At 41.1% G+C, this 27898-nt stretch overlaps 1 protein-coding gene across 2 annotated transcripts in view; it reads right to left on the bottom strand.

The window, feature by feature from the left end:
• Positions 1–7354: 7354 nt before the first annotated feature.
• afap1l2 (actin filament associated protein 1 like 2) overlaps positions 7355–27898 on the bottom strand; it is a 166118-nt gene continuing 145574 nt past the window's right edge. For both annotated transcript variants that reach the window (XM_062975692.1, XM_062975693.1), the window contains exons 11-20: positions 27001–27105; positions 25674–25885; positions 19352–19497; positions 17584–17695; positions 16235–16471; positions 15184–15352; positions 14823–14987; positions 13298–13491; positions 11307–11429; positions 7355–10734 (exon numbers count right to left, since the gene is read on the bottom strand). In XM_062975692.1, coding sequence (XP_062831762.1) covers positions 10708–10734; positions 11307–11429; positions 13298–13491; positions 14823–14987; positions 15184–15352; positions 16235–16471; positions 17584–17695; positions 19352–19497; positions 25674–25885; positions 27001–27105 — 1490 coding nt within the window. In that variant the 3' untranslated portion in view covers positions 7355–10707. The remainder of the gene's footprint in view (positions 10735–11306; positions 11430–13297; positions 13492–14822; positions 14988–15183; positions 15353–16234; positions 16472–17583; positions 17696–19351; positions 19498–25673; positions 25886–27000; positions 27106–27898) is intronic.

The raw sequence follows: 27898 nt of genomic DNA, 5'->3' as shown, positions 1-27898 counted from the left end.
GCGGGTCAGAAAAATGAAAATTTGGCAAGTTTTCCAGATTTGGAAGAAGTCACTTTTTCTGGAAAACTTGAGCATTTTCAAACTTGCCTAGTTTGGAAAAAGCGACCTCTACCAAATCTGAAAAACTTGCCAAATTTTGCTTTTTCTGACCCTCCGGGTTTGGAAAATGCTCTAAGTTTTTCCAGAAAAAGTGACCTCTTACAAATCTGAAACATTTGCCAATCGGGAATGTCCCAATCATCAAACATACACAAGTTGGATTCGGCTGAGTGTTCGGTCAACTGTTACTTCGATGAACCGCAGGAGAATATATCCTGTGATCAGTTGGCCTACTGGTCTTCCCGGGAACACATGTGGCCGGTACTTGCCAATGTCACTCGCAATTTCCTCAGCTGCCCTCCAATAAGCGTGTAGAGCGAAAGGGTCTTCAGCATCACTGCAGATGTTACCCCTCACCGTAGTTTACTTGATCTCCTTTCTGTTGAAAAATTGGTCTTTCTCAAGGCCAACCTCCCAGTTCTTAAATTTCCAGAAATTGATTTGAAGTGCGCCAACCTAACCTAAATCCACAGGGATTACTTGTAAAACCCCAAGTCTTCTTTTGGGTGGTTTCTTGTTGCAAATGTATCGTAACTTATCTTTACCTAACGATCACAGATGCGCGGGCACAGTAGTATCATCTTTCCTGGTATCCTTCTAGGAGGATTCCCGTTCTCCTATCACAGCAACTTTGGGCTAATGAAATCTTACTCCTTGTGTATTGTACACTGTTTTACTCAAGCACAGTACTGTTCATAAACCTGTTGAACACCAATGTTTGCCAAGACATGAACTTATTTACGCGCTTTCAGAGGTTTTACTACTTTCTTCTGTTTTTCTTAATTAAAAACTTCTTAACTTCATAACACAAAACATTTGGTCTGGCTGGTCTTGATGCCTTTTCTGGGATGTCTGAAGGGGGGGGGGTTCGCATGTTTTGCTCCTGTGTCAACAGTGGGATTGGAGGAATTACTGCCCAAAAAAAACCTGTTTTCTGAAATGACTGGGGGTATATGATGGCATTCATTTTTAGGAGATTAATGTAAAAATATCCGTTCAAAGAATACGATTTCAGAATGCATTACACCAAAACATCCTATCCCCATCCAAATATGTTGCAGAATCCACAGTTCTTAATAATTTAACAGCAACTAAAGGTCTTAAAAGAGTACTCAAAACACCTAAGAAGACTATGATAAATATTACCCGGTAGAGTCTCTCTTATCCGACATAATCAGGCATGCAGATTGTTGGATAAGCAATTACGTCGGGTCAAAAGAAAGGATTCATTAGGAGCCAGTACAACATCTAGTTGTTTATGCTTTTCCAAATTTAAGCAGCTAGATATTACGTAATTTGACAGGAAATGTACCAGTTCAATACACAGCAATGAAATGTGAGAAATACTGTACTGACAAATTAGAACCCAAAATATCACAAAGTCTTTAAGACGTTTACTAGGCTTGAGCAAATTTTTTGTTAGTCCGTTAAATTCGTTAAAAATTCGTTTCGAAAGTACTTTTGAATTGATATTTGAAACATCTGCTCACTGCCCATTCAGCCACCCACTTGGGCAAGTCACACACTCTCAGCCCAGAAAAGCCAATGAAACAGGAAATAGCACTTTCAAACCAGGAACTGATTTCCTTATTCAGAGGCTGATGGCCATCTGTCAGGAATGATTTGATGGTGTACTATGATTTCTGTTCCTGGGTAATAAATATCATTTCCTAATTGGTTCTGTCATAGAAACATGGCAAAATCTATGACACTGCCTGAACTTTGTCTTTGTGCAAGCGTCATGGATGGAACATATTATGGTTTGGTCCACAATTTAACAAAGTTTCAGCCACAAAAACAAAGTTTCTGAAGTAGAACAATGTTTCATAATGTTTGACCCATCCACTGATTTTTGGGGATTTTTGAAGCAACATTTTTTAAAAATGCTAGCAGATCGATGGCCACGCCTCTCCCTCCCTCTCTCTTCCGCTCTGATTGGCTGAGAGGCATGCCAACATGGCTTCTCCTCTCAGAGGGGCTACAGCTACATCCGAAGACATCAGAAACAAACAAAAAAAAAGTTACTTTTTTATTCAAATTCGTAATATTTGTAAGGCAGTGAGCAGGTTTGTTAAATAAGCCATGGGAGGGATGGTATATCTGTTATCTGCACTAATGTGAAAGACTGGAGAGCAAGCTAAATCAGATTGTCACTCTGTGTCCAGGATCCGTTGTCTGATGTGGACCTGATGTGGTCCCATCCCATGCTTAGTAGATGTTTTTGAGAGAAGCCTAGAGTTGCGATTTTTATTGCCACTACCTTGTTCCATGTAGATTGAAACTCATCTCTCAGAGTTAGCAGGGCAAGGCCACATGACGAGTGAGACAGATGCAGCCAGTAATTGAGAGTGGCTATCCATGCTCTTGCCTCCACTCTCACGAGGCCTAAACGCAGGATGGCGTTTGAAATGCATCTGGGGACTTGCATCGTTGATCTTAAAAATTTTCATTGTACCTTCTCCAGAGGGGCAAAGTTTGGGTAAGGGCTGAGCTGGGCTCCATACATTATTTGTGTTATTGGTTTTGCCTCAAAGAGATTAAGAGCTGCTGGAATATAGTGGCCTCCTCCCATCTTGAGAAACTTTAGGATAGCGTGTGAGCTCTTTTGCGCCGTCTCCGCTATGTAATCAGCATGTACTTTCCTATTTCCAGTGCAGTGAAAAAATACCCCCAGATATTTAAATCTTGAGACCTGTTCAATGTTGTGTCCATCTAGTCTCCATGTATGGTTCTTGGGTCATTTCGCAAACTCCATAATTTTGGTTTTTTGAAAGTTAAGGTGAAACTGTTCTGCACTGCAATATTTTGCTAGGGCTCTCAGGGCTCTTTTCAGCCTTGGGTTCTGAATAGTAGCACTGCGTTGTCAGTGTAAAGCAGGATAGATAGGTGCCTTCCTGCCAATTTTTGGAGGGTGGTAGTCCAAGTTGTAAAGGTGCTCCACCATGGAGTTGATATAAAAGTTCAATAATAGTGGGGCCAGAGTATATACCTGTTTAACACCTTTCTCTGTTTCAAGTAAGGTGGCCTTGAGAGCTACAACTTATTTTCAGTGTGGTCCCTTCATGTAGGGAACGTATTAGTTGCAGGTGTCATTTATCTATTGAAGTGGACCCAAGTGTTTTCCATAGCTTGGTACAGGAGATAGAGTCAAAGGCTGCTCTAAAGTCTATAAATGTAGCATAGAGGGACGATGTTCTCTGGGAGGTATATTTTTCTATAAGGTGCTGTAATACTATGCACTGGTCGATGGTGGACCGTCCTTCCCTGAAGCTAGCCTGTTCCTCCGCAAGTATGTTTTCTTGCTCCATCCAGTCCAGCAATTTCCAGTACAGATGTCTTGTATATTTTGCTAATAGTATTAAGGAGGCTAATGGGTCTGTAATTTGCCGGATCATCCTGCCTCCCTTTTCTTTTATATATGGGTACAATGGCTGCCATCCCCCAGTCCTTGGGAATTTGGCCGTATTTGTCGATACAGGTAAATAGAGATGCAAGGATAGGGGACCAAAAGTCCAAATTATTTTTGATGACCTCGGGCAGGATCGCATCCTCTCCTGGTGCCTTTCCCGGTTTAAGTTGGGCTATTAGTCTCTCTATTTCTACGGATGTCACCGGTGGCCAAGAGGGAAGGCTTTCCATTGATGTGTTTGGACATACATATCTGCCCACATTTTCTGAATAGGTGTCCCTGTATAGTTCTTGAAAGTATACTTCCCAACTTGCTGGCGAGATTTGGGAGTCAACTGTAGTTTCATCCCTGCTTCGTATGTTAGATATTAGGCTTGCTCAAATAATTTGATTTCCCCGTTACCCGTTATTAATTCGTTATTTTCGTTTGTTTTGAAGCAATATACGGCCTTGATTGTCCACACGTCTGGATATCGCGGTTTCGAATCGCGAGAGGCCGTTTTTTCTTATTTTGTCGTTTTTTTCATTAGGAAAAAAAAGCTTTTGCAAATCACCCAAACTCCCACCATTCAGGCCCTTTCCTTTTGCCCCTCAGCAAAAGGGGCGTCACGATGGCGAAGTGTGTTAAAGCACTGAGCTGCTGAACTTGCAGACCGAAAGGTCCCAGGTTCAAATCCCGGGAGCAGAGTGAGTGCCCGCTGTTAGCTCCAGCTTCTGCCAACCTAGCAGCTTGAAAACATGCCAATGTGAGTAGATCAATAGGTACCGCTCTGGCGGGAAGGTAATGGCACTCCATGTAGTCATGCCGGCCACATGACCTTGGAGGTGTCTATGGACAACACTGGCTCTTGGGCTTAGAAATGGAGATGAGCACCAACCCCCAGAGTCAGACATGACTGAACTTAACGTCAAGGGATACCTTTACCTTTACCTATACACACACACACACAAACACACACACACATATGCAGGGACTATATATATATACACAGTATATATCACACACACGCCAGAAGTGCTTCTGCCAGGTCTGTTGTGATGAATATATTTTAAAAATTATCTCACAGGTACAGGTCACTGCTGGGGGGGCATTGTGGCTGCAAGAGACATGGTGGATTTGTTACCCTCCCTTTCATTTTCAAAGTTATCACCCTCAGGTTACAGAAGTGCTTCTTGCTCGTTTGTTGATAGATTTTGGACAAACTTTTTAAAAGTTATTAGCCCGGAACAAGTCACAGCTTTGGGGTTGGGGGGGGGGGTTGTGCCTGCAAGAAACATGCTAGAATGAGAAGCCTCAAAGTTCTGCTCAAGGTCTTCTTTCTGTGCTTCAGGAAGAGCTTCTTGCTGGTCTGCTGACAGAATTTGGCCGAACTATAGAAACATTGTTACCCCGGTCAAAGTACCACCTTTGGGGGGGGGGGGAACTGCTGGAAGAGACATAGAGGAATGGGCAACCCATGGGGATTTTCTTCCAGTTTTTAAGCATCTGATTTATAGGTGGGGTGCCACCAGAAAACTCACAGGCAGGAGGGTTGCTTCGGGTCAGACAAAGGGGCTGAGGCTCGGGCCGGGCAGCGTTGCCTGGCAGGGGTTGGGCCTTTATCACTGCTGTAGACATGGAGAAATGGAAATCCATGGGGGTTTCCTCCAATTTTTAAGCATCTGATGTATTGGGTGCCATCTGGCCACCCTGCAGGTAGGCGTGTTGCTTCTGTTCAAACAAAGGGGTTGCGTCTCGGGCCGAGCATAGTTGCCCGGCAGGGGTTGGGCCTTTATGACTGCTGTAGACATGGAAGAATGGGAAACCCCTGGGGATTTCCTCCAATTTTTTAGCATCTGATGTATTGCGTGCCATCCGGCCACCCTGCGGGCAGGTGTGTTGCTTCTGTTCAAACAAAGGGGCTGTGTCTCGGGCTGGTCATCATCACCCGGCAGGGGTTGGGCCTTTATGACTGTTGTAGACATGGAACAATGGGAAACCCCTGGGGATTTTTTTCCAGTTTTTAATCATTTGATGTATGGGTGGTGTGCCACCAGAACACCCCGCGGGCAGGTGGGCTGCTTTAGGTCAGACAAAGAGGCTTCAGCTCAGGCTGGGCAGTGTTGCCCGGTGGGGAGTGGGCCTTTGTGACTGCAAGAAACATGATGTGATGGGTTAGCAAGGGGGATTTCGCAAGTTTTTCAGCATTTGAGGTATGCGTGGGGTACCCAACGACCACCCTGAGGGCTGGCAGGTTGCTTATGCTCGCCCTTAGGGGCTGTGGCCCAGGCCTGCTCACTGGTAGTTAGTAGGCCTTCATGACTACTTCTGTTTAGCCTTTTGGGGGTGTGGGCTTGGTCTTTCGGGGGTGTGGGACCGCCAACAGTGGTCAGCCCCCCAAAGGAGTGGGAGCCAGTTAGGGTCCATTCCACCGTCATGCAAAAGGTCCCCGCACAAATAGTTTTCAGAAAGGGCCTGGGAGAAAATGCAGGCAAATGGTGACCAGCTATGCAGAGGAGTGGGACCAGAGCACCCATTTTTTTTGCTGCCATGAAGTCCCCACCCCACAACTTTACAGAAAAGGGGCGGAGGGAGGGTGCCGGCCAACAGTGGCCAGCTGTCCAGAGCAGTGGGACCCAAGCCCCCATGTCTACAGCTGTCCAAAAGTCCCCGCCCCACAAGTTTTGGGGAAGGGGCGGTGGGGAGGGTGCTGGCCAATGGCGGCCACAGCTCCACAGAAGAGCAGGACCCGAGCCCCATTTTTCTTGCAGGCACTAAGTCGCTGCCCCGCTAGTAGTGATAAAGGGGTGGGGGGAGGGTGCTGGCCAACGGCAAACTTTCACTTTGAAGAAAACACAATGGAAAAGTATATATAAGTCTTTCAATGAAGGAAAAAAGGGTTTCTTTCAGGTATCAGCAATGAAAATTCGCCTAAAATGAGGGGGGGGGGGGAAAGGAAACATTCTGCCATTTGGTGAGCTGGCAGGGTAGAATGTGTTCTCCCACTATACCAAATTTGATCAGGATTGCTCAAAAATGAGGGCGGGAGAGCCCTGTAAAAGTCCCCCCCATTCTTTTTTACGCAATTACGCATGCGCGTCCGCCATTAACGAAACATTTAGAGCATTACGAAATTTCGGAAATATCAGAATTTTTTTTGGGTGGAATTGGAAATACTTTCTAATAAGAAGCCCCTACTTTAGAAGCGAGTTTAGAACCATTTTTTTCATTGATTGCTCATGCCTAGTTGAGAACTATTGATATAGGCGGTCTTGTTACATGAAAGAAAGAAGTTTCCTTGCAGAGCATTAGATGATGCTAAGAATGCAATGGCATAAATACCTTACAGGCACCAAATCCCTCTAACCTTGGAAGCTAAGCAGGGTTGGCTATGGTTAGTATTTGGATGGAAGACTGTCAATGAATACTAGGTTATATTTCAGAGGAAGGAATTGGGTTTTCCTTGCTGAGCCTCATGAAATTCATGGGATTATCATAAATTGATGAGTAACATGGTGCAGACACAAAACAGTCCTCTAGGTTTCAATGTTGAAAAGCTTGTCTGTATTTCGGTTTGTAAATTCAATGTCGCTTGGTAAATACTGTGCAAAGGAATCTTGTAGTATCTTTGAGACTAATTGAGAGAAGAAAGTCGGTAGCATAAGATTTTGAAGATTAAGTCTATTTTCTCAGAGAAAGCACACCTAGTTTGCAAAAGCTTATGTCACCATTTCTTTGTTCCCTCAGTCTCTAAGGTGCTACAAAATTGCTATGCATATTGGTATTACAGACTAACATTGCAATTGGTAAACATGGCGTGGTTGCTTTCTTGTTCTGAACTAGTTAACTGTCAGAAAAACACACAGCTTTAAGATAGAACCAACATTATTTATTTTTGTATTTCTTTTCTTTCTTTCTTTTTTTTACAAAACACCTCTCTAAAATAGCAACTGATTGGGAAGAAACATATACAACATAGGGAAATGTATATTTTAGCCAGGTAAGCTGTAATAGTATTTTTGCACAGTTCCATGAATGAACCTTTTGGATTACCTGCATGTGTATTGAATCTCTGTGTCTTGTCACCATTAGCTATAGTACTTTGGGGATGACACAGAATTGTATTACATAAGGTGGAGCAAAAGAGTCAGTTGCTACACCTCCAGTACTTTCCTCACTGATGCTTCCAGTTGTAAGGGCATCAAAAGTACCAAAGCTTTCGTTACTCTTCCATTTCCTCCCTGCTTTAATGTCTCCCTGTGTAGCACCAGTAAATGACACAACAGAATACAGACATCACAAAATGTTAGAATGATATTGAGTGCATATACAATGGTCAAGGAGTTTGCCTGTTTGAAGCAATAGTTTAAGAACAAGTTGTAGCTATTGCACTGTGAAATCTTTAAAACTGAAGCGAACTACCTGTTGCTCTAAAAGTGGTGGTACAAGGCACTCCTCTTCAAATGGGTTGGTGCTCTGTGAACTATTTGTGCATGTGTCCTTTCCACTTCTTTGAACGCAGAACACTTGTTGAATGGATAAATACATAAGATAATTTGTAATTAACTTAGATAACCCTATGCCTGCAAACTTGCAGCCTGTTCTCATTCACTATGAAGAAATCTCAGGAAATGTGGTTTCACCGATAAAAGAGTTGAAGGTACATAAACCTGGAATTTGTGGGCTGCATTTTACCTTTAAGCTTTTCAGAAGGCTCTAATCTGACATAATTCAGCCAAGGTTGAGCATCTCTAGAGCTCAAAGACAATGTTTTCATAATGTGGATAAGTTATTATTTTGGAGGTGAACTATTTTGAACAATAACTCACAGAACCTCCTAGAGTGCACATATGAGCAAGCATATCAGTAGAAGTCTGTTAACATGGCCATTCACACAAATGTGAGTGGATAAGATGTAGCATGGTTTAATGTTCCAAAATTCTGGCATGTGGGGAAGGAGTGTGATAGAAACATCACTTACATAACAGGAATGAACCCATAGCATACCATCACAATACACAAATGGCTATTTTCAGTTTATACAGTTAGTCCTCCACATTAGTGGGTATGTTTTTTCATAGATTTGACTATCCATTGATTTGATTAATATGTTCTTTCTAGGAATCTCTATGTCATCCAGTGGAAATTGAACTTAGAAATGTGGTAGAGGACCTGGAGATTTCTAGAGAACACTTCTCTAGGCATTGGCAGCTTATCCCATGATGGAAGATGACTATAGTACGGCACTGGCAGACCTAGAGATTCCTATAGAGGTGTTCCCCAAAAATAGTGATTTTCATATTTGTCTTTTTTCTACTTTTGGGGGGGGGGGGGTCGTATGCCTCTAACACCAGTGAATGTGGAGGGCCCACTGTATATATCAAGGGTAAAACAGCACATTCCACATGACTTTAACTGCTGAGAAACAGTAAAGTTGTTAGCCGGGGCACATAAATTAGACTTCCTGAAACAACTGATGTTAGGACTAATTTGTAGCATGGGAAGATGATTGTCCAAAACTCTGGCATGCGGGGAAGGAGTGCGATAGAACCATCACTTACATAACAGGAATGAACCCATAACAGGAATGAACAGGAATGAACCCATTTGTCCTTAAAGATCCTTGGTACAGTGAGTCTGCTGAGTCCACCTGAATTTATATGATGGAGCACAATGTTAAAATGAAATTCCTTGCCTTGAAAAATTATTCATATACAAATGAAATCAAATGTTAAACCCAACCTCTCATCATTTTTGGTGGAAAGCCATGCCCAATCTCTGTAATTTTCTGAAGAGAATTCAGTCAAGTCCTGTCTTGATTAAATTAGACTCTTGTTTATAGGTAAAAACAATGATAAAAAGTGTTGAGAGGATTCTGTATTTTTAAAATAATTTTTTGTGATAGCATTCCTGGCCTTCCTGGTGTTTTTCTTTAAGCTTCTGAATTTAATTCCATACATATACAGCATACTCCTCATGCTAGTTGCTGAATACTAAAGGATGTATTACTGACTGAAATATTAAAGGAAACTATTATATGACTATTATCTTGAAGCACAGCAAAATCAGTAAAGTGCATTGGTATCATTAGGAATTACATCACGAAGGACACTAATAAAATGCCACCCTTCACTATGCCTCAAATCACCTTCAACTGTGTGAACAAATAGCAGTTAGAGCAGTGGTTCTCAACCTGTGGGTCTCCAGGTGCCTTGGCCTACAACTCCCACAAATCCCAACCAGTTTACCAGCTGTTAGGATTTCTGGGAGTTGGAGGCCAAAACATCTGGGGACCCATGTGTTGAGAACCACTGAGTTAGAGCAATTTAGGAATTAACTTATTGGAATGTTAAACAACCTTCTGGTTCAGTTCCACAAATTGAGCCTCTATCCATGCATGGCTTTGGAGTTCACATTAATATTCAATATACATCCTTGAAAACAGTGTGAGATCTTTCCTTGGCTATAGAAGGATTCCTTATTATTGTGGAATGTAAATATCCATGAACTCAGTGTTAGAAATGCATCCCAGTCAGCTCCAATGACCACAACTGGTTTATTATTTCTCATGTAGAGGTGTGCTTTGTACCAATATTAAACTCTGATCATACTCTACTTTGATTAGGAATTATTTCTTGCAATATATTTTTTGTTTTACACACAACTAGAAAGCAGCCACTTTTTGGGTTGCTTGATGCCCTTGAGCTTCTCTCACATTTTCTTCATTGGCTAATAAAACTCTTATGCAAATTAAAAATCTAACAAGGAGTCTTCGATTGACCTTGTCTTGATCCCACCTTTCAGACAACCATCTCTATGTAACATTAAACAACAAATCCTGGATTTCACAATGCTATAAACACCAAAAGTAGAAATACACAAAAGCATCCATTATGTACAGCAACATATTTATGACAACAGTGGGATTAGAAGCAATGTTTCCACTTTAGTTAACTTTCTTTGCTGCTACACAGTGCAACTCTGCTAAAAGGAGCAATATCCTTATTCTAACGAAGGCCCTGTTTTGGCAAGCTGGGTCTTCTTCTACACACAGCTAGAAAGCATCTGGCCGAGGTCCATGATTTCTTCTAGATGGAGCAACACGGTATACTTCTTGCAATGCTTTGCCTTTTTTGGACCTTTTATCTACTGTCAATAGAATCCTGTAGTCCATGAATGGCCAACTCTAGTTATAAGTCCTTTCTTGATGCTGTGATATCCTAACTAGCACCTTTTTTCTCCCATTCCTGCAAAAGGAAAAGAAAACTCAGATTGAAGCGTTTGTATTGGGGTTCCTAATCATGACTTATGCCTGGGGTCTTCAAACTTTTTAAGCAGAGGGCCAGTCCACGGTCCCTCAGAGTGTTGGGGGCCCGGATTATAGTTTGAAAAAAACAAAAACAAAAACAAATTCCTTTGTACACTGCACATGTCTTATTTGTATTGCAAAAAAACCCCCAAAAAACAAAACAATGAAAGACCAATATAATATTTAAAAAGAAGAACAATTTTAACCAACATAATCCTACCAGCATTTCATTGGGAAGTGTGGGCCTGCTTCTTGCTGATGAGATAGTCAAGTTAATTAGGATTGTTGTTGTTGTTGTGTGCCTTCAAGTCATTTCAGACTTAGGGTGAGCCTAAGTCTAAAACAGAGGGCGGGGGCCAGATAAATGACTTTGGAGGGCCGCATCCACCCCACAGGCCTTAGTTTGGGGACCCCTGACTTACACGTTACAAAACCCCTTTTTGCTAACTTTCCTCAAGCTCAAGGTGAAGTTACCATACCCACCATGGGTGCGGTTCCAGTACTCCTTACCTTAGCCTTCTGTAAAACCGTTCCTTTCCCTGTGACCATGATAGAGAGTGGCCTGTTCTTTAGTGCCATTGCTGAATTGACAGGTGAGCTTTCTGTACTATTCATAGGGTTGGCAACTTTCATCTGTTTTTATAGAAAAAAGAATATTCGTGGTCATACAGATAATACAAAAATGTTAGCAAGCATTTGAACTCAAAGAGACCTCTGGTGTTTAATGCTTAAAACAGAGCTCGAAAAAGTTAATTTCTTTTGGATGGTCACTGGCTGTGGGAACTGTGTAGCTTGAAGCAGAAGTTCCCCCAGGTTTTGTTCTTCATCCATATGGAAGGATTAAAAGCTAATCTAAATAGAACTAGGTCAAATAATGGTTTTAAAAGGAGTTTTGATTAATACTTTGAAGTGGCAGCACCTACATTGAGGAAGGAGAAGCAATTTCACAAATGTGCAAACTACGTTTTTACTGCAGGCTCAGTGATTCAAGACACAGGAGAACAGTAATTGGATTTCTTGAGGTCTTTTTAAAAGCAGACATAGTTATGGCTGGAGAAAAGTAAACTGGCCAGATGAATCAGGTACAAAAAAAAAAAAATCAGCTTTGGGGAAGGAGTAGACAAAGGAGGGTTACACACTCATGCTGTGTTTTTAGCCCAGCTGGAGAAAAACCCGGATTCCAATACTGCTATGAACAGCTGCAAAGCAAGTTGATGTGTAATTTTATTTACTTGTCAGTTATATTTACTTCCTTCATCTCCTTCAGTGTGGTTGTGGCTCTGGCACAAAGTCAACCAGTGAGTTTCAAGGCCTAATGGAGACTAGAAGGCAGATCTCTCATGTTCTGGACTAGAACTCTAACCACGACACCACTCTCTTACATACCATATATACTCAAGTATAAGCCGACCCGAATATAAGCCGAGGCACCTAGGAGAAGAAAAACCTCACTAAAGAATCTTGGCTGGAGAAATTAATGGACATTAAAAATATGGATAGATTGACCTTTTTGATGAAAAAAAAATCAACTGGAAGACCAATGAAGGAGACAAACTGGACGCTCCTCGAAGAATACATTCAAGACATGTCGAGATGAAGTAATCAATATGTCGGGAAGATGGAAGTTAACTGATAATAGAGAAAAATAATAAATGTAATAATACCAATAATAATAGAGAAAATAATAAATGTACCATATATTCTCGAGTATAAGCTGACCCAAATATAAGCCAACCAGTACCCTGACCAGAGTATAAGCCGAGGGGGGCTTTTTCAGTCTTAAAAAAGGGCTGAAAAACTAGGCTTATACTCGAGTATATACAGTAATTACACCATTGTGATTTCACTTAAATTGCTATGGTTCTATCTTATGGAATGTTGGTCTTCATCATTTGTGGATGGCCTTTAGAATGATCAATCAGAGAGCTATAGTGTCTCACGAAAGTGCCATGAGATGTGCAATTTGAAAGCATCTCACTCATGTTTAGATTTTTTTATCATATTAGAAGTGACTTGAGAACATACTGCAAGTCACTTCTGGTGTATGGGAATTGGCCGTCTACATTGCCCAGGGGACGCCCAGATGTGTTAGCTGGGAGGCTTCTCTCATGTCCCCGCAAGCTAGAGCTGGCAGATGGGAGCTCACCCCATTGCACAGATTCAAATCAGCAACCTTCAGATCAGCAATTCAACCTTCAGGTCAGCAGTCCAGCCGGCACAAGGGTTTAACCCAAGGGCCACTGCGGCTCCTTTTGTTTTATTTTGATTGGGAAAATGGTATAGGAAGAAAGGGCTAAAGATTTCTTTGATTTGTGATAACTGTTGAGGTAATTCATTCCCTTTTCCACAAAATCTACCCTTTTGATTTTTCTTTCTTTCTTAAAAGACACTTTCACTGAATCCCTGGTATCCCGTGTTGTCATAAGTGATCAAAAGAAGCTGCTTCCCTCTGTTGAAAAAGGTTCTACTGCTACCATCAATCAAAAGATCTGGCCACATACTTTGGGACTTGAATTCTCAAGATGTGTGGTATCCACAGCAGTGCCAAGAGTAACTGGACCAGACTCAGCTTTCCTGAGATTTTCTTTTACTTCCACAAGGTTCAGCTCTAAGTCCACGCGCTGGTCTTCTTTTCGTTTGCACTCCTCTTCTATTTCCTTCAGGTTTTGCTCCAAGGTGGACAAAATACTCTTGTCTATTAAGGGAAATATATGGATGTGAATAAATAGTAAGTGACAGGCATTATGCAAATGCCTAGCCTCTGCCCCCACACTTAAGGCAAGAAAAAATTATATGATATCTCTTAGAATAGTGGTTTCCAATTGTTGGTCTTTTAGATGAGTTGGGTTTCTACTCCCAAAATTCTTAACTGTAGTGTTTGGATTTTGAAATTCAAAATATTTGGAGAACTAAACCTTGGGAGCCATTGTCTTAGACTAACATCAATAACTGTGTGCACTCTCTTTTTTATTAATAATTTTAAAATTACATTTCTATTCATTTTGTTACAGAAAACAATTTCTACAATTCATGTAGTTATTTCTTCTCTTTCCCGTTGTGCTCCCTATCTCCGGAGTCCTTCTTTTCTTTATGATCCCACCAGAACCTCATTTCTTCTGGTGGGGGATGGTTCCCATCTTCTTTCTTTAATATTTCTTCAATAATTTTTTCCCATACACTTTCAAAATTATTATTCTTACATAGGCCTTTTTTAACCTTTAGATTACATGTTAATTTATCATTTATTGCTAATTTCCAAATTTCATTATACTAGTCTTCTATTTTAATTTCCACCTCTCCTTTCCAATTTTTTGCTATTAATAGCCTTGCAACATTGTTATCAAATTCTTTTCATTTTCTTTCCATTCATCTGTATAATAAATAGTATAGTCACCAGGTTTATATTAATTTTTTTCTTCATAATACTTTCTATCTCTACTATAACTTTTCCCCAAAACCTCTGTACATATTTACATTGCCACCACAAGTGAATATATGTTCCCCTTTCTTGGCAACCCCTCCGACATTTATCAGAACAGTTCTTGTCCATATTGTGTATTTTTATTGCAGTCAAATACCATTTCCATACTATCTTGTAGTAGTTTTCTCTTATTCTAATTGACAAATTATTGAGGTTTCTTGCTTAAAGTGTGCACTCTCAAGAATTACAATTCACTTTGTTCAATGCATGGAGTATAATTTTATACATTCAGGTATATATGAATTGTGCACATAGCTGGAGATAGGAACAGAAAACCTGGATATAAACGGTGTAATTATATGATTAACATTAGCAATCAATAAAACTCTTGATGACATGAACAAACATCTTCCTTTCTTCTGCCTTCAAAGTTTAAAGGAATTTTCCCAGGATCAGGACTGACAGCTTACAAAATAAATTTCTGCCATATTAGTCTTCATCTCACCAGATTTACTGGTAGTACATCATATTTAAGAACATAAGCTCTTCTCTTACTGGCACCATGGGCCATCAAGCAGAAATTAAGGATATTCTGAGATATTTACCTGTGCAGTTTGTTAACAATTCTTTCAGCTCCCTCTTGTCTTTCCGAAGTTGTGCCAACTGAGAACGGATTTCTTCTTTTTCCTTCTCTAAGCGATCTCGCTCTTCTGAGTATCGCTTCACTTCAGCCTCTGTCCTGTTTTTACCTAGTTTGGTTTCAACAGGAGCTGTAGACAAAGACACAAAACCATACTGAGCTATGTCAGCTGATTTATCTAAACAACAGAATTATAGAAATCTGGCCACATCATGAATTGGCAAAATGGTTATTTTTTTACAGGTTGTGAAGCAGAAGGCACTACTTGTAAGTCTTGATTATCAAGCTCTTGGATTGAAAGTTATTATTACAGTCAGTCAACCCACCTGGATTTACTACCTTGGGCCGTTCTCCTTTCTCTTTTGGTGCAGCCACAATTGTGGTAGCATTCTTCATCTCAAAGGCACTCTGAGGAAAGGCAATTTGCTGTTGCTGTGCCTGGATTTTGACTGTGGTTGTCCTCAGTGGTAGGAGCTCATCTACATCTGAAGGCTTCTTTTGGGACAACAGAATGAAAAGAATGTAGTAGAGATTAAACAACACAGTGAAGATGATTGTTAATTAATCGTGGGCAACAAGCAGACCATGGCTACTCTTTGGTTCCTCACTGCCACCAGAGAAGTAAAATCACATCATTTCGCCCTGGTGAATAAGGAGGATGGTGATCATGCATATTGGTTTTAAGAGAATCACATTTGTTCTATTTATTTGCCTCTAGGAAGAACAACTCTTCTTTAAAACAAGCCACCGCTTTAAAACAAGCAACCTCCATGTGCACTGTTTACAAGAAACAAAACTTGGAAACTGGGCTGTGATGAATTTGGCAGTGAGGGTAGAAGCGGGGAGCAGCACCTTAGTAAGTTGTGGAATGCGAGATCAATGCAGCTCCTGGCCGATTTCCCCAGCAAACCACTTTATTATGAAGCCAGACAATCTGTGCTTCTAATCCAATGTGGATAAAAATTGTCCTCCAGATGTTTTTGACCTATAGTTCCTAACAGCTTATTATGCTGGCTAGAACTGATGGGAATTTAAATTGTAAAACACCTGGAGGGTCACAGATTGTCACCTTAAACTAGCTGGTCTAACACTGTTTGCTCTGATTAGTAGTGCTTTTTTCAGTATGTTAGACAGAGTAAATTCCCCATCAGATGATTGTTTTTAAACTAAATGCTATGCCTAGTAATAGAATCATGGCTACTCTAACATTCTTCCTAGAGTCTGCCTTCCTACAGCTGATTATACTTCCAGCAGTTATAAAAGCAGTTCATTAGAATTGCCAGGAAATAAACCTGGGACTTTCTGCAGGCTATGTATGTACTCTGACATAGAAATACACTTCTTCCTCAGTATTTCAGATTTCTTTATATGCAGTACCTGGTCTGTAGCTTCCACTGATTGTCTGTTCAGCTCTCCTTCTTTATAGAGTGTGAATAAATCTTTGTCAGAATCAGTTGAATTTTTGTGGACAGATCTCTGAAGAGAAGGCGAGACTGAAGGAGTCAACTGACCATGCTTCCTCCCAGCAGAGTACACGAAAGACTGAACTGGTGTGAGGTCAAGGTAGACTCTATCCTGTTCCCCTGCAGATTTGCTTTCAATCAGAGGTATTTCCTGATGAGAAATATTAAATTTATTCTATTAGAATAATCCAGATCTATACAGCTACAACAAGAAAAAGACCAGAAATTCAATAGTCCATAATATTATTGCGTAATATTAATACTGGTTATGCTAATTCTGTGAACAATAATACAATCAGCACCCCAATACAAATATTGTTTAATTATTATTACTAGGCTTGTGCAATTTGGCTGGAGGGCGATCCGTTTTTGGTATCTCAATTTCATCGGGCACCCAGATCCGTTTTTGGGAGCCTCTCGAAAATTGGCTAAAGGAAATATTTGTTTTCGGCTAGGAAGCCAAAAGATCCAGGAAGATCCAACCAGCTGGCAGCAATGGGGAACTTACAAGATTCCCCTTTTTGTTCCTGGGATCCTTTCCTTTCTTACCATCAAGGGAGTCTGGGTTTGAACAACAGGGTTGAAGTAGCACCCTTCCTGAGACCCTTTCCTTTCTTGCCATCAAGGGAGTCGGGGTTTGAGGAATGGGGTTAAGGAAGCATGTACCATGTGCTCCCAAACAGAAGGGAAGAATGTGTTGTCGAAGGCTTTCATGGCCGGGATCACCGGGTTGTTGTATATCTTTCGGGCTGTGTGGCCATGTTCCAGAAGTATTCTCTCCTGATGTTTCGCCCACATCTATGGCAGGCATCCTCAGAGGTTGTGAGGTATCCATACCTCATGGCAGGCATCCTCAGAGGTTGTGAGGTATCCATACCTCACAACCTCTGAGGATGTCTGCCATAGATGTGGGCGAAATGTCAGGAGAGAATACTTCTGGAACATGGCCACACAGCCCGAAAGACATACAACAACCCAGAAGGGAAGAAGTCATGCCCAGCAGCCCCATGGACTGTTTCAGGTAAAAAAAAAAAAACCATGGTGACTGAGCCCTTGTTGTAATGGCCATCTGAACAAGCCGGATTGGCCGAAGGGAACTAACTAAACTGAATCTATGCACAAGCCTAATTATTGCTCATACATAAGGAAGGGTAAGGACATGAAACAAGACACACGGTGTGGTTTTGGTCATTCTATGATTAGGATCACTTTTCTTTTCCAGTAGGAAAAGACAACAAAATGGTCTCCACTGCATGACCTCACCATTGTTGACTCTGGAACATCTACATCATCATAGAGTTCTTCTTGTTCCTCCTTTTCCTTTGGTAAGTTGTCAATATATGTGTTGGGCTCAGAATACTTCCTCTGCATTAAGCTGGAAAAGGTGAAAGGAGACATGCCATCAAAGACTGTATGCAAGTATGTCAAAAATCCGGCCCGGGGGCCAATTGCGGCCCCTGTTCAAATTCCTCTGGTCCTCTCTCTCCAGGCCTCCCACCCATGCTTCTTTCCTTTCTACCTCCCTTCCTTGACTTCCTCTCTTAATTCTTCCCTTCCTTTATTCTTGGAGATCAGGACCCAGGAAAAGGTGGACTTCTCAGGAGAAGAGAAAGAAAGATGACTGCCTTTTGCATCCCTTCACCCCAGTGAAGCATCACCTTCTCCTCAGGTGGCTCTGGTCTCGGGCATCCCAACCCAGTGGCCTTTTGTCTCTCTCTTTCCCCCTGCAAGTTTTTCTTTATTTCTTTGCAAAGGAAGACTCCCAAATTGCCCTGCTTGCCCCAGGTGCTTGCGGCTTCCACCACCACTGTTACTGCATGATCAGGAAAAGTGGGCAGTTGAGACCAAGCACCTGTCTCGCTTCCCTCCCTCCCTTCCTTCTCCTTCCTCCTCTTCATCTCATGCTGCTGCCCCGCCATAAAGGCTACCCTTCGATGCAGATCCTCCCTTGGGAATAGAAAGGGAGAGCCAGATGACATCTATAAGCCCCCTGCCACAATCAAAGCCCTCCTGAAAGACAGCCATGCCGTCTCTGCTGAAAAACCTCCAGAGAAGGAGACTCCATCAGACTCTGAGGCAGCATATGCCACTGTCTGAAATGACTTGAAGGAACACAATCCTATTTAACTTGATTATCTCATCAGTTAAAAGCAGTCCCACACATCCCATTGAAAGATTTTTACATTTACATTAAAATTGCTCTTTGTTTTATATATGGTATTGTTCTTTCATGGGTTTTTTGCACTCCAAGTAAGAAATATGCAGTGTGCATAGGAATGTTTTCATGTTTTTTTCCAACTATTTCTGGCCCTCCAACAGGCTGAGAGACCGTAAACTGGCCCTTGGCTTAAAAAGTTTGGACACCCCTGCTATATGAGTTGAAACCACACTCCTAACGTTCCCGTTGTTGCTTCTGATTCCTGTCTTCCTTCAATCATGTACAGTAGAGTCTCACTTATCCAACATAAACGGGCCAGCAGAACATTGGATAAGCAAATATCTTGGATAATAAGGAGGGATCAAGGAAAAAGTCTATTAAACATCAAATTAGGTTATGATTTTACAAATTAAGCACCAAAACATCATGTTATACAACAAATTTGACAGAAAAAGTAGTTCAATACGCAGTAATGCTATGTAGTAATTACTGTATTTACGAATTTAGCACCAAAATATCACGATGTATTGAAAACACTGACTACAAAAACGCATTGGATAATCCAGAATTTTGGATAAGTGAATGTTGGATAAGTGAGACTCTACTGTACTTACTTTACTTTTTTGACTCTCACAAAATGCAATTCTCATAAAATGGTTATTTCAATTGAACACATCTTCCATAGTAGATATTAATATTTCAGAACAAACTTTTTATTTGCTGTTTGTTTTTGTTAGTAATTATATCCCTGTCAAATTATGCTTCTATCCTTTCACCCCCAAAGCATTTCCTTTTGCAGTGACAGGCACTAATAAAAAATCAGCCCAAAAGAAAATAGATTTGGATGTCAAATCACCTTCCACTGTAACTTACAGTAATGAATTCTTTGCTGCACTGACAATGCAGGAAACCCTGTCGGCATCAACATAATCATAGGTAAGTTCTTCAGGGTCTGTTTTTGAGCCAGATTCTGATAAAAGGAGACCAAGCCAGTGGCCCATTTCTTCACAAGTCTTGGCCTGTTAAATAACCAAAGAAAAAACAATTACCCCTATGTGCTCAAGTATAAGCTGACCCGAAGTATAAGCTGAGGCACCTAATTTTACCACAAAAACCTGGGAAAACTTATTGACTCGAGTATAAGATAAGGGTGGAAAATGCAGCAACTACTGGTAAGTTTCAAAAATAAAAATAGATATCAATAAAATTACATTAATTGAGGCTAAATGTTTTTGAATATTTACATAAAACTGTAATTTAAGATAAGTCGGTTAAATGTTTCTGTAAGTTAAGATAGGTAGGTAAAATGTTTTTGAATATTTACATAAAGCTGTAATTTAGGATAAAACTGTCCAGCTCTGATTACTGTATATATTCGAGTATAAGATGACCCAAATATAAGCCAGCCGGGACCCTTACTTGAGTATAAGCCAGAGGAGGCTTTTTCAGCTCTTAAAAAGGGCTGAAAAACTCAGCTTATACTTGAGTATATATGGTAAATGCCAAACTTATCATAAAGACATCCACTCTACAGGGATTCAAATAAATAATGGTGGAAAAGAACAAGAGGAGGGAGACTTTCCATTTCCATCACCCTTGCAGCAGCTCTTTCAGCTCAGAATTTTACTTTAAAAAGAATTTATATAATGACACATGGAAATCATCCATAAGTGAGCAGTCGTAGGCTGATGTTCTGGAATTTAGATCAACATACTGTTGTGTGCTTACAATGTAGTGTCTCACACTTATAATGCAGAAATACTGGATTTCTTTTTTCTTTTCTTTTAGAAACTCCTTTTAAAATTCTATTTTTTGCCAAGACATATTAAAAACTGAAATTCAATGAACTTTAAATGAATATGGTCTCTTTATTTCTGTTTTAGCCAGGAGAGGGCACCAACCTGACTTTCTAAAGTTGCATCACTAGATAGGCATCAAATAGGATTTTTCTGATAGCAGAAAAAGTGAAAGGACCGAGTTAGTAGCCTAAATGGCCCATGTGAAAGGACATAATACTCTCTAGCAATCATGAACTAAAACCTTCATTATAAAGTGTACCTTAACTTTGTAAATGGAGGAAAATGTAAACAATTTTTTTCAGTGGCCCTCATTTCCTTCAACCTCAGCAATCCATCTGCTCAGCAAAACAACATTTGGAATGTCTGACTTCCAAGTCTGTTGTTGTCTGCAAACAGTCCTCCTACTACAAAATGCAGGAAATTTGTCACAGTTCCCTCCTCCCACTCTTATGGCATTGACATCAGAGAATCTAAGATTAGAGGTAAGCAGAGAAGGAAAACAACTCTGATTCAAGGTAAGTGAAAGTAGCAGAGATGAGTAACTTGTCCTTTCTTCACCCTAATGTTTCACCTGCTCTAACTGAATGTAATTCCATGGAAGCTACATTGAGTTTTTTTTAAAAAAAGAACTTTCCTTTTCCTATTATTAGATCACTTGTCAGTACTGTTCACTCCATTGCATGATATGGAGCAGGCACGGGCAAACTTTCTAACTTGAGGACTGCATGGCGGGTCAGAACAGAGTGGGCAGGCTGGGACAGAGGGGGGTTCTTCCCAAGTCCCCTCCCTGCCCTTTCCTCCCCTTCTTCTTTTCTTTTGGAGGCAGGAAGTGAAAGAAAGATGTGAAATATTTGGATTCCATAAGGGTTAGCCTTGGTCGGGATGAGATGTTGGACAGGAGAGGAAAAGTGTATCCATGAGATCCCGTATTATTTACTCCTGATATAGAATCCTGGAATCCTAGAGCTGGAAGAGACCCCCAAGAGCCATCTAGTCCAACTTCCTTCCATGCAAGAAGGCACAACCAAAGCACTCCCAATAGACAGCCTCTGCAAAAAAGGCTCCAGAGAAGGAGACTCCACCGCACCCCCAGGCAGCCTAGGCCTCTCTCCAACAACTCTTACTTTCACGAAGTACTATCTTATCTTTTCAGTCAAATCTCTTTCCCTGCTATTTGAAACTATTGCTCCCTTTTGTTCTGGTCTCTAGAGCAGAAGAAAGTCAGTTTCCCACTCCCTCCTCCTTGATGGGACACACTTGTAAATCTTGAAATATAGTTCTCATGTTCCTTCTCTACTATAATAATAATAATAGAAGATCAGGTGGCAGAGGACTCTTACAAGTCAAACAAGCAGTCAAAGAAGAAGAACATGCCCTGGCAGAATATGTAAAGCAAAGTGAAGAACCTGCTTTGATTGAAGTCAAAAATCAGAAACTCCTCAAAGCACAGCAGACAAAAAATCAGTACAAGAAAACTGCACTACAAACTAGAGCTGACAGCTGGCACAACAAAACATTGCATGGAAAGTTCCTTGACAAAATTGAAGGAAAAGCTGATAAGGAGAAGACCTGGCTATGGCTCACGAATGGGACCCTGAAGAAGGAGACAGAAGACCAGAACAAATGCAATTAAGGCCAAGATCGAAAAATCAGCTGATGACCCAAAATGCAGACTGTGCAAGGAAACCGACGAAACCATTGATCATATCCTCAGCTGCTGTAAGAAAATCGCACAGACAGACTACAAACAGAGGCACAACTATGTGGCCCAAATGATTCATTGGAACTTATGCCTCAAGTGCCACCTGCCAGCAGCAAACCTGCAAAACTAACTGGGATCACAAACCTGCAAAAGTATTGGAAAATGAGCATGCAAAGATACTGTGGGACTTCCAAATCCAGACTGACAAAGTTCTGGAACACAACACACCAGACATCACAGTTGTGGAAAAGAAAAAGGTTTGGATCATTGATGTTGCCATCCCAGATGACAGTTGCATTGACGAAAAACAACAGGAAAAACTCAGCCGCTATCAGGACCTCAAGAGTGAACTTCAAAGACTCTGGCAGAAACCAGTGCAGGTGGTCCCGGTGGTGATCGGCGCATTGGGTGCCGTGCCAAAAGATCTCAGCCGGCATTTGGAAACAATAGACATTGACAAAATCACGATCTGCCAACTGCAAAAGGCCACCCATCATCCAAAAATACATCACACAGTCCTAGACACTTGGGAAGTGTTCGACTTGTGATTTTGTGATATGAAATCCAGCATATCTATCTTGTTTGCTGTGTCATAATAAAATAATAATAATAATAATAGTAATAATAATAATAATAATACGAGGGCTATCTAGAAAGTAGATTACATTTTGGAATTAAAAATGAACAAAGTATAGGAGAAAACATTTACCATATGCAGTTGAAAGCCAGACTCAAATACCACTTCTCAACATAGTCCCCATTGAAATCTAGGCAGTTATCATAACAATAAAAGAGTTTGGAAAGTCCTTCCCCACCAAACTTTGCTGCTTGGCTTGCGTCCTCAACCAGGCAGGTGTCCCTTCCCGCAGCTGCGCATGTGCATGCGCTCAATTTTCCCCCATGCTCATCCTGGATTGCTCTTCTAAGGTTTTGCAAGAAGCACACCTTTCCTGTCCCAAAAAACGGTCACCATAACCTTCCTTGCAAGTATTTGCAAAACAGAAGAGCAATCCAGGATGAGTGTGGGGGAAAGTTGGGCGCATGCACATGCGCAGCTGCATGAAGAGACTCCTGCCTGGTTGAGGACGCAAGCCAAGCGGCAAAGTTTGGTGGGGAAGGACTTTCCAAACTCTTTTCTCGCTATGAGAAATGCCTAGATTTCAATGGGGACTATGTTGAGAAGTGGTATTTGGGTCTGGCTTTCAACTGCATATGGTAAATGTTTTCTCCTATACTTTGTTCATTTTTAATTCTAAAACGTAATTACTTTCTGGATAGCCCTCGTAATAATAATACCGTAATAATAATATTTATTTATAACCCACTCTATCTCCCGAAGGGACTCTACCTTCTCTTCTCCCAGCTAAACATCTCCCAGGAGGAAAGAAAAAGAGAAGGAAGGAAGGAAGGGAGGGAGGAAGAGGAGGATGGAAGGAAGGAAGGAAGGGTGGAAGGGAATGGAGGGAGGGAAGGGGGAAGGAAGGAAAGACAAAAGGGAAGGATAGAAAGAAGGAGAAAGCGAGAGCAAAGAGGGAGGGAAGGAAGGGAGGGCAAAAGCGTGGAAGGGAAGGAGGGAGGGAGGGAGAAAGAGGGAGGCAAAGAAGGAAGGAAGGATAGGATGGTGATAGAGAGGAGGGCCTGAGAAAAGAGCCCAAGGGGCCGCATCCAGCCTCTGGGCCTGGGTTTGCCCATATCTGATATAGAGTCAACCCCCCCCCCCAAAAAAATAGTTTAAAATATTTTGTTAAAAATGAATGACCAGGTTAGCTATTTATATTTCCCTAGTACAACATTTTGCAAACCCCATGAGCATCCTATAATGCATCCTTACAAAGAGTGTTGAATGAGCTCGTATGTACAGCAATATCCATTGCATAACCTCTAGCATTCCATAGATGAAAACCAGGACAAATGTTGCCAAGGAAAATCCTAGTGTGGTCAAGATAGCTTTTTTTTTTTCAATGAGAAAGATACAAGCTGGGAGTGGTAGCAGTGGTTTGCTTTTGCTCAGTGGTGTCACTAAGGTTGGTGTTCACCCAGCACAGTGACTCATGGCTTCATCCCCATGAACCTACTCTCATATCAGACCAAATACAATACTGTGGCTAAAATACATGAGAATTTGAAAAATCTGCAACAAAAACAACAGTCCAGGTTTGGAGTAGTCGCAGACAAAACCATGTGATTTGAACCGTCTTTGGCACAATTATTTTGTTAACTACACATAGCATCAGTCTCTATACACTTCAACTATAGGAAGGAAACAGTTTGAACATGTTGCAAGAATGGGAATGTTTGTATACCACAACATCAATGCCTGCACAAATCCTATAAGCACTGGGAGAGGTGGTACTTTTGAGTAAAAGCTGCTGAAAAAATTCAAAGTGTAGTTCTTTTCTCTTGTTCCATCCCCCAGAGGTTTGATTTGCATTGTTCCATAGCTGTAGGAAATAGCACCCTGATAGTTAATTATTAACAGAGGTTTGCAACCAGCCTGCAGGCCTTTGCTGCTTTCAGCTTGCAAAAGTATCCTTTTGTTCTTGAGACCGTCCCTTTTCCTGGGGATGAAATCTCCATTTTGAGAAGCCTTTTCTGCCTTTTCACTGAAGAGAAAAGAACTCAGATGTGCTTGTGTGGTCAAGCCAGGCCAGCTCAGACTAGCCATCATAAGTACTGACCTCTTGCCTATAAAACTGGTGCTGAGTTCAGATAGGGGAGGACCTGCTCTTTCCAAGATAGCAACTCAGCACTGGGGCAAAGAATATCCCAGGATTTCTTTGCCATTGGAAGAAGCTCTAATTACTTCGTCTCCAAGCTAGCTTTGAGCTTAGATCGTGAAAGACCTGCTCTTTTTGATATAGCAGCTCAGGACTAGGGTAGAGAGGATCTCAGGATCTCTTCGCCTTTGGAAGAAGTTAACCCAGCAACTAAGGGGAAAAGCAAGAAAGGTACGTCTGCAAGGTTTTATAAGTTGTCTATTTGTATTTGTAACCTCAACAATTTGTGCCAAGTCTGCCAAGGATTTTGAGAAAATAAAATCTTGTTTGATTGTTCAACTTGAAGTGACTTTGGTTACTGGGATTCCTGAGCTTCAAAGTAAGGCCCCCGCAGTTCACCCGGGCAAAGAAAGAAGCACATCTTAAAGTCCTAAAAGGTGCCTGGGTGTACGGCATACCTCTAGTCCTTATTTTCAAATTGAAAGAGTAGGCTTTATCTCAAGGCCTGATTGTAATTAGGCAACATGCTTCTCCATAGCTTTATTTATGGAAAATTCAATCAGATTCTATGCATATTTTTTCCTGAAAACATGTCCTGCTGCATTCAGAAGGAGTTACTGCAGAGGAAACATCCTCAAGATCAGGAAGCATGGTCAGGGGAAGTTTCCTTGGTTTGGGTTCCTTCTGACCATTCTCAATTGCTCCCACTCTCTCCTGTAAAAAGCCCCAAATTGGTTGAAGAAAGTCCTTTAATAGATCAGATAAAAACAAAAGTCTTTGCTCATTTCTCTTCGCTAGTTCTATGTTTTGATGGTAGTAAGCTCCCCTTAAGGCCTGGAGAAAACTGAAGAGTGGAAAGGCCTATCATTGTGTAGTATGATCATAGATGGCAGTCCAAAAGAGCTCTGTTCATTATGGCACAGCAAGCCATTGCATTGTTTCCAACCAAACGGCAAAAGAAGAATGACAAGGCATACCTCTAACATGGCCCGTTCCTCCCCATTATGCAGAATCCGGAATGAATAGAGATGGTCAGGACTTGGGTCTGGGAAAATTTCACAGCCTATCAAGTTCAGAGGCTGTTGTGCAGTTTTGGTTTTGTTCTTATCTTGGTAGAAATGGAGCTGTCCATCTTTCACATAACACCACCGAGATTTCCATTGGCTGTTCACCAATACATTCAGGTATGCTGCAGAGAAAGAAATGTCTCCTTAGTAACATTTCCCTAGTGACATTTAGAACTGGTATAACGGGGTTTTGTAGCAGCTGATATAGACTAGCATTGAGAACCAATGAGACGTAAGAGTTAAGTGTGCTTGACTGTGAATTTTGAGATCTAAGTTCTGGTCTCCACTATACCAAGCATTCGGTCCATCGTAGGAATATTTAAAGTGAAAGTGAAAGTTGAAAGTGCAATGACCCAGGACTGTTTATGGACAATGGCTATGTCTTTGTGAAGGTCCAGGGTGGGAGAAAGAACTCTTGTCTGTTGGAGCTCAGTGTGAATGTTGTAATTAATCACCTTGATTTGCATTTAATTGCCTTGCAGCTCAAGGCCTGGCTAATTCCTGCCTGGGGGAATCCTTTATTGGGAAGTGTTAGGCAAGAATGAAGCTCCCACCCTGGATCTTCCACAGATATATAAACCTCCCTTGCTTAGTTTTCCAATATACCTCACAACCTCTGAGGATGCCTGTCATAGATGTGGGCAAAATGTCAGGAGAGAATGCTTCTGGAACATGGCCATATGGACCTGAAAACGCACTGTCCATCAACTCAGTGATTCTGGCCATGGAAGCTTTTGACAACACAAAGAACCATGGACACCTTGACTTTGCTGAAAGAAGAGCAAGACATACATGTAATAATAACTTTGCTCAGTGATAAGAATGTTCTACCATATATAGTGGCCTCAACTGCTTATCAAAACCCAAACCTTGGAGATTTACATCCAAATTCTGATAGAAAAGTGCTATTAAGAATGAAAGAATTCTAATGTCCAACTCAAAACTTTCATGAATGTGTTTGACTTCTCTGTAGAAAGAATAAAAGCACCGAACTTTCCATTACAACTTTTTTTCTGGACATACTGGTTGGATTAATGTTCCCCACTGGATCATCATCATGGGTGTTGTTGGACTTCAACTCCTGTCAGCCCTAAGCAGCATAGTTAACGGCTGAGAGTTACAATCCCAGAAGATCTGGAGGGACTCATGATTCTGACCTCTGTTTCAGACCGTTCTCAAGGCTATGAAGGACAGAGATTTAAATTAAACAGGAATCGCTTTCTTTCTGATCACTTACTACAAGTATCCAAAGACCTCTCTGGACTGTCCAGTGATGCAGATTTCTTTCTTCCAAGATTCATCAGATTGCTCAATTTTAATCCTGATGTGCCTTTCTTCTTGGCTAAAATAAAAAAGGATGTGTGGAGAGAAATAAATCCACCCAAACCTTGTATCAACACAATATTTAAAACAGTGTATCTAAATGTTCATATAATGTCCTAAACCTATGGCCCCGCTAGCTGAAAGGAAACTGCTGGTCTATAGGCTTAGCTATGTCAATGACACCTTACTTTAACTGCATGAGGAAACAGAAAAGGGAGTTTAATAATTGTTATCTTATATTAAAACCTGTTAGTGGCAACTGGTGGTTTCAATATGAGTTAAACAGTAAATACAGTCCTGGGATTTGGACCATGTTTTAAAGGTGATATATATGGTACTCAATCAAACCTACAAATGAGGTTCAGCACTTGGGACAGCTCCTTTGAAATTTGAACTCAAAGCTCTATTCTATAGAGATCCTAAAGAGTCATTACCAATAAAAAGACACAGACCTACATGGGTAAATAGTCTGCTCGGATATAAGGCAACTTACCAAGTTCAAGTGTTGATGTTAATTATGCCACCTCATTCATTCAGTGTTCCTTGTTGAACAAGACTGTAGAAACGCACCCCCAAGATAACCAATTTTATTATAGTACAGTAGAATCTCACTTATCCAACATAAACGGGCCAGCAGAATGTTGGATAAGTGAATATGTTGGATAATAAGGAGGCATTAAGGAAAAGCCTATTAAACATCAAATTAGGTTATGATTTTACAAATTAAGCACCAAAATATCAGGTTATACAACAAATTTGGCAGAAAAAGTAGTTCAATACGCAGTAATGCTATGTAGTAATTACTGTATTTA

The sequence above is a fragment of the Anolis carolinensis genome, chromosome 3 (assembly GCF_035594765.1).
Source record: "Anolis carolinensis isolate JA03-04 chromosome 3, rAnoCar3.1.pri, whole genome shotgun sequence".
In the NCBI taxonomy this organism is placed as follows: Eukaryota; Metazoa; Chordata; class Lepidosauria; order Squamata; family Dactyloidae; genus Anolis; species Anolis carolinensis.
The sequence above is the reverse complement of the archived record's forward strand: the minus strand, read 5'-3'. Positions and strand labels throughout refer to the sequence as shown.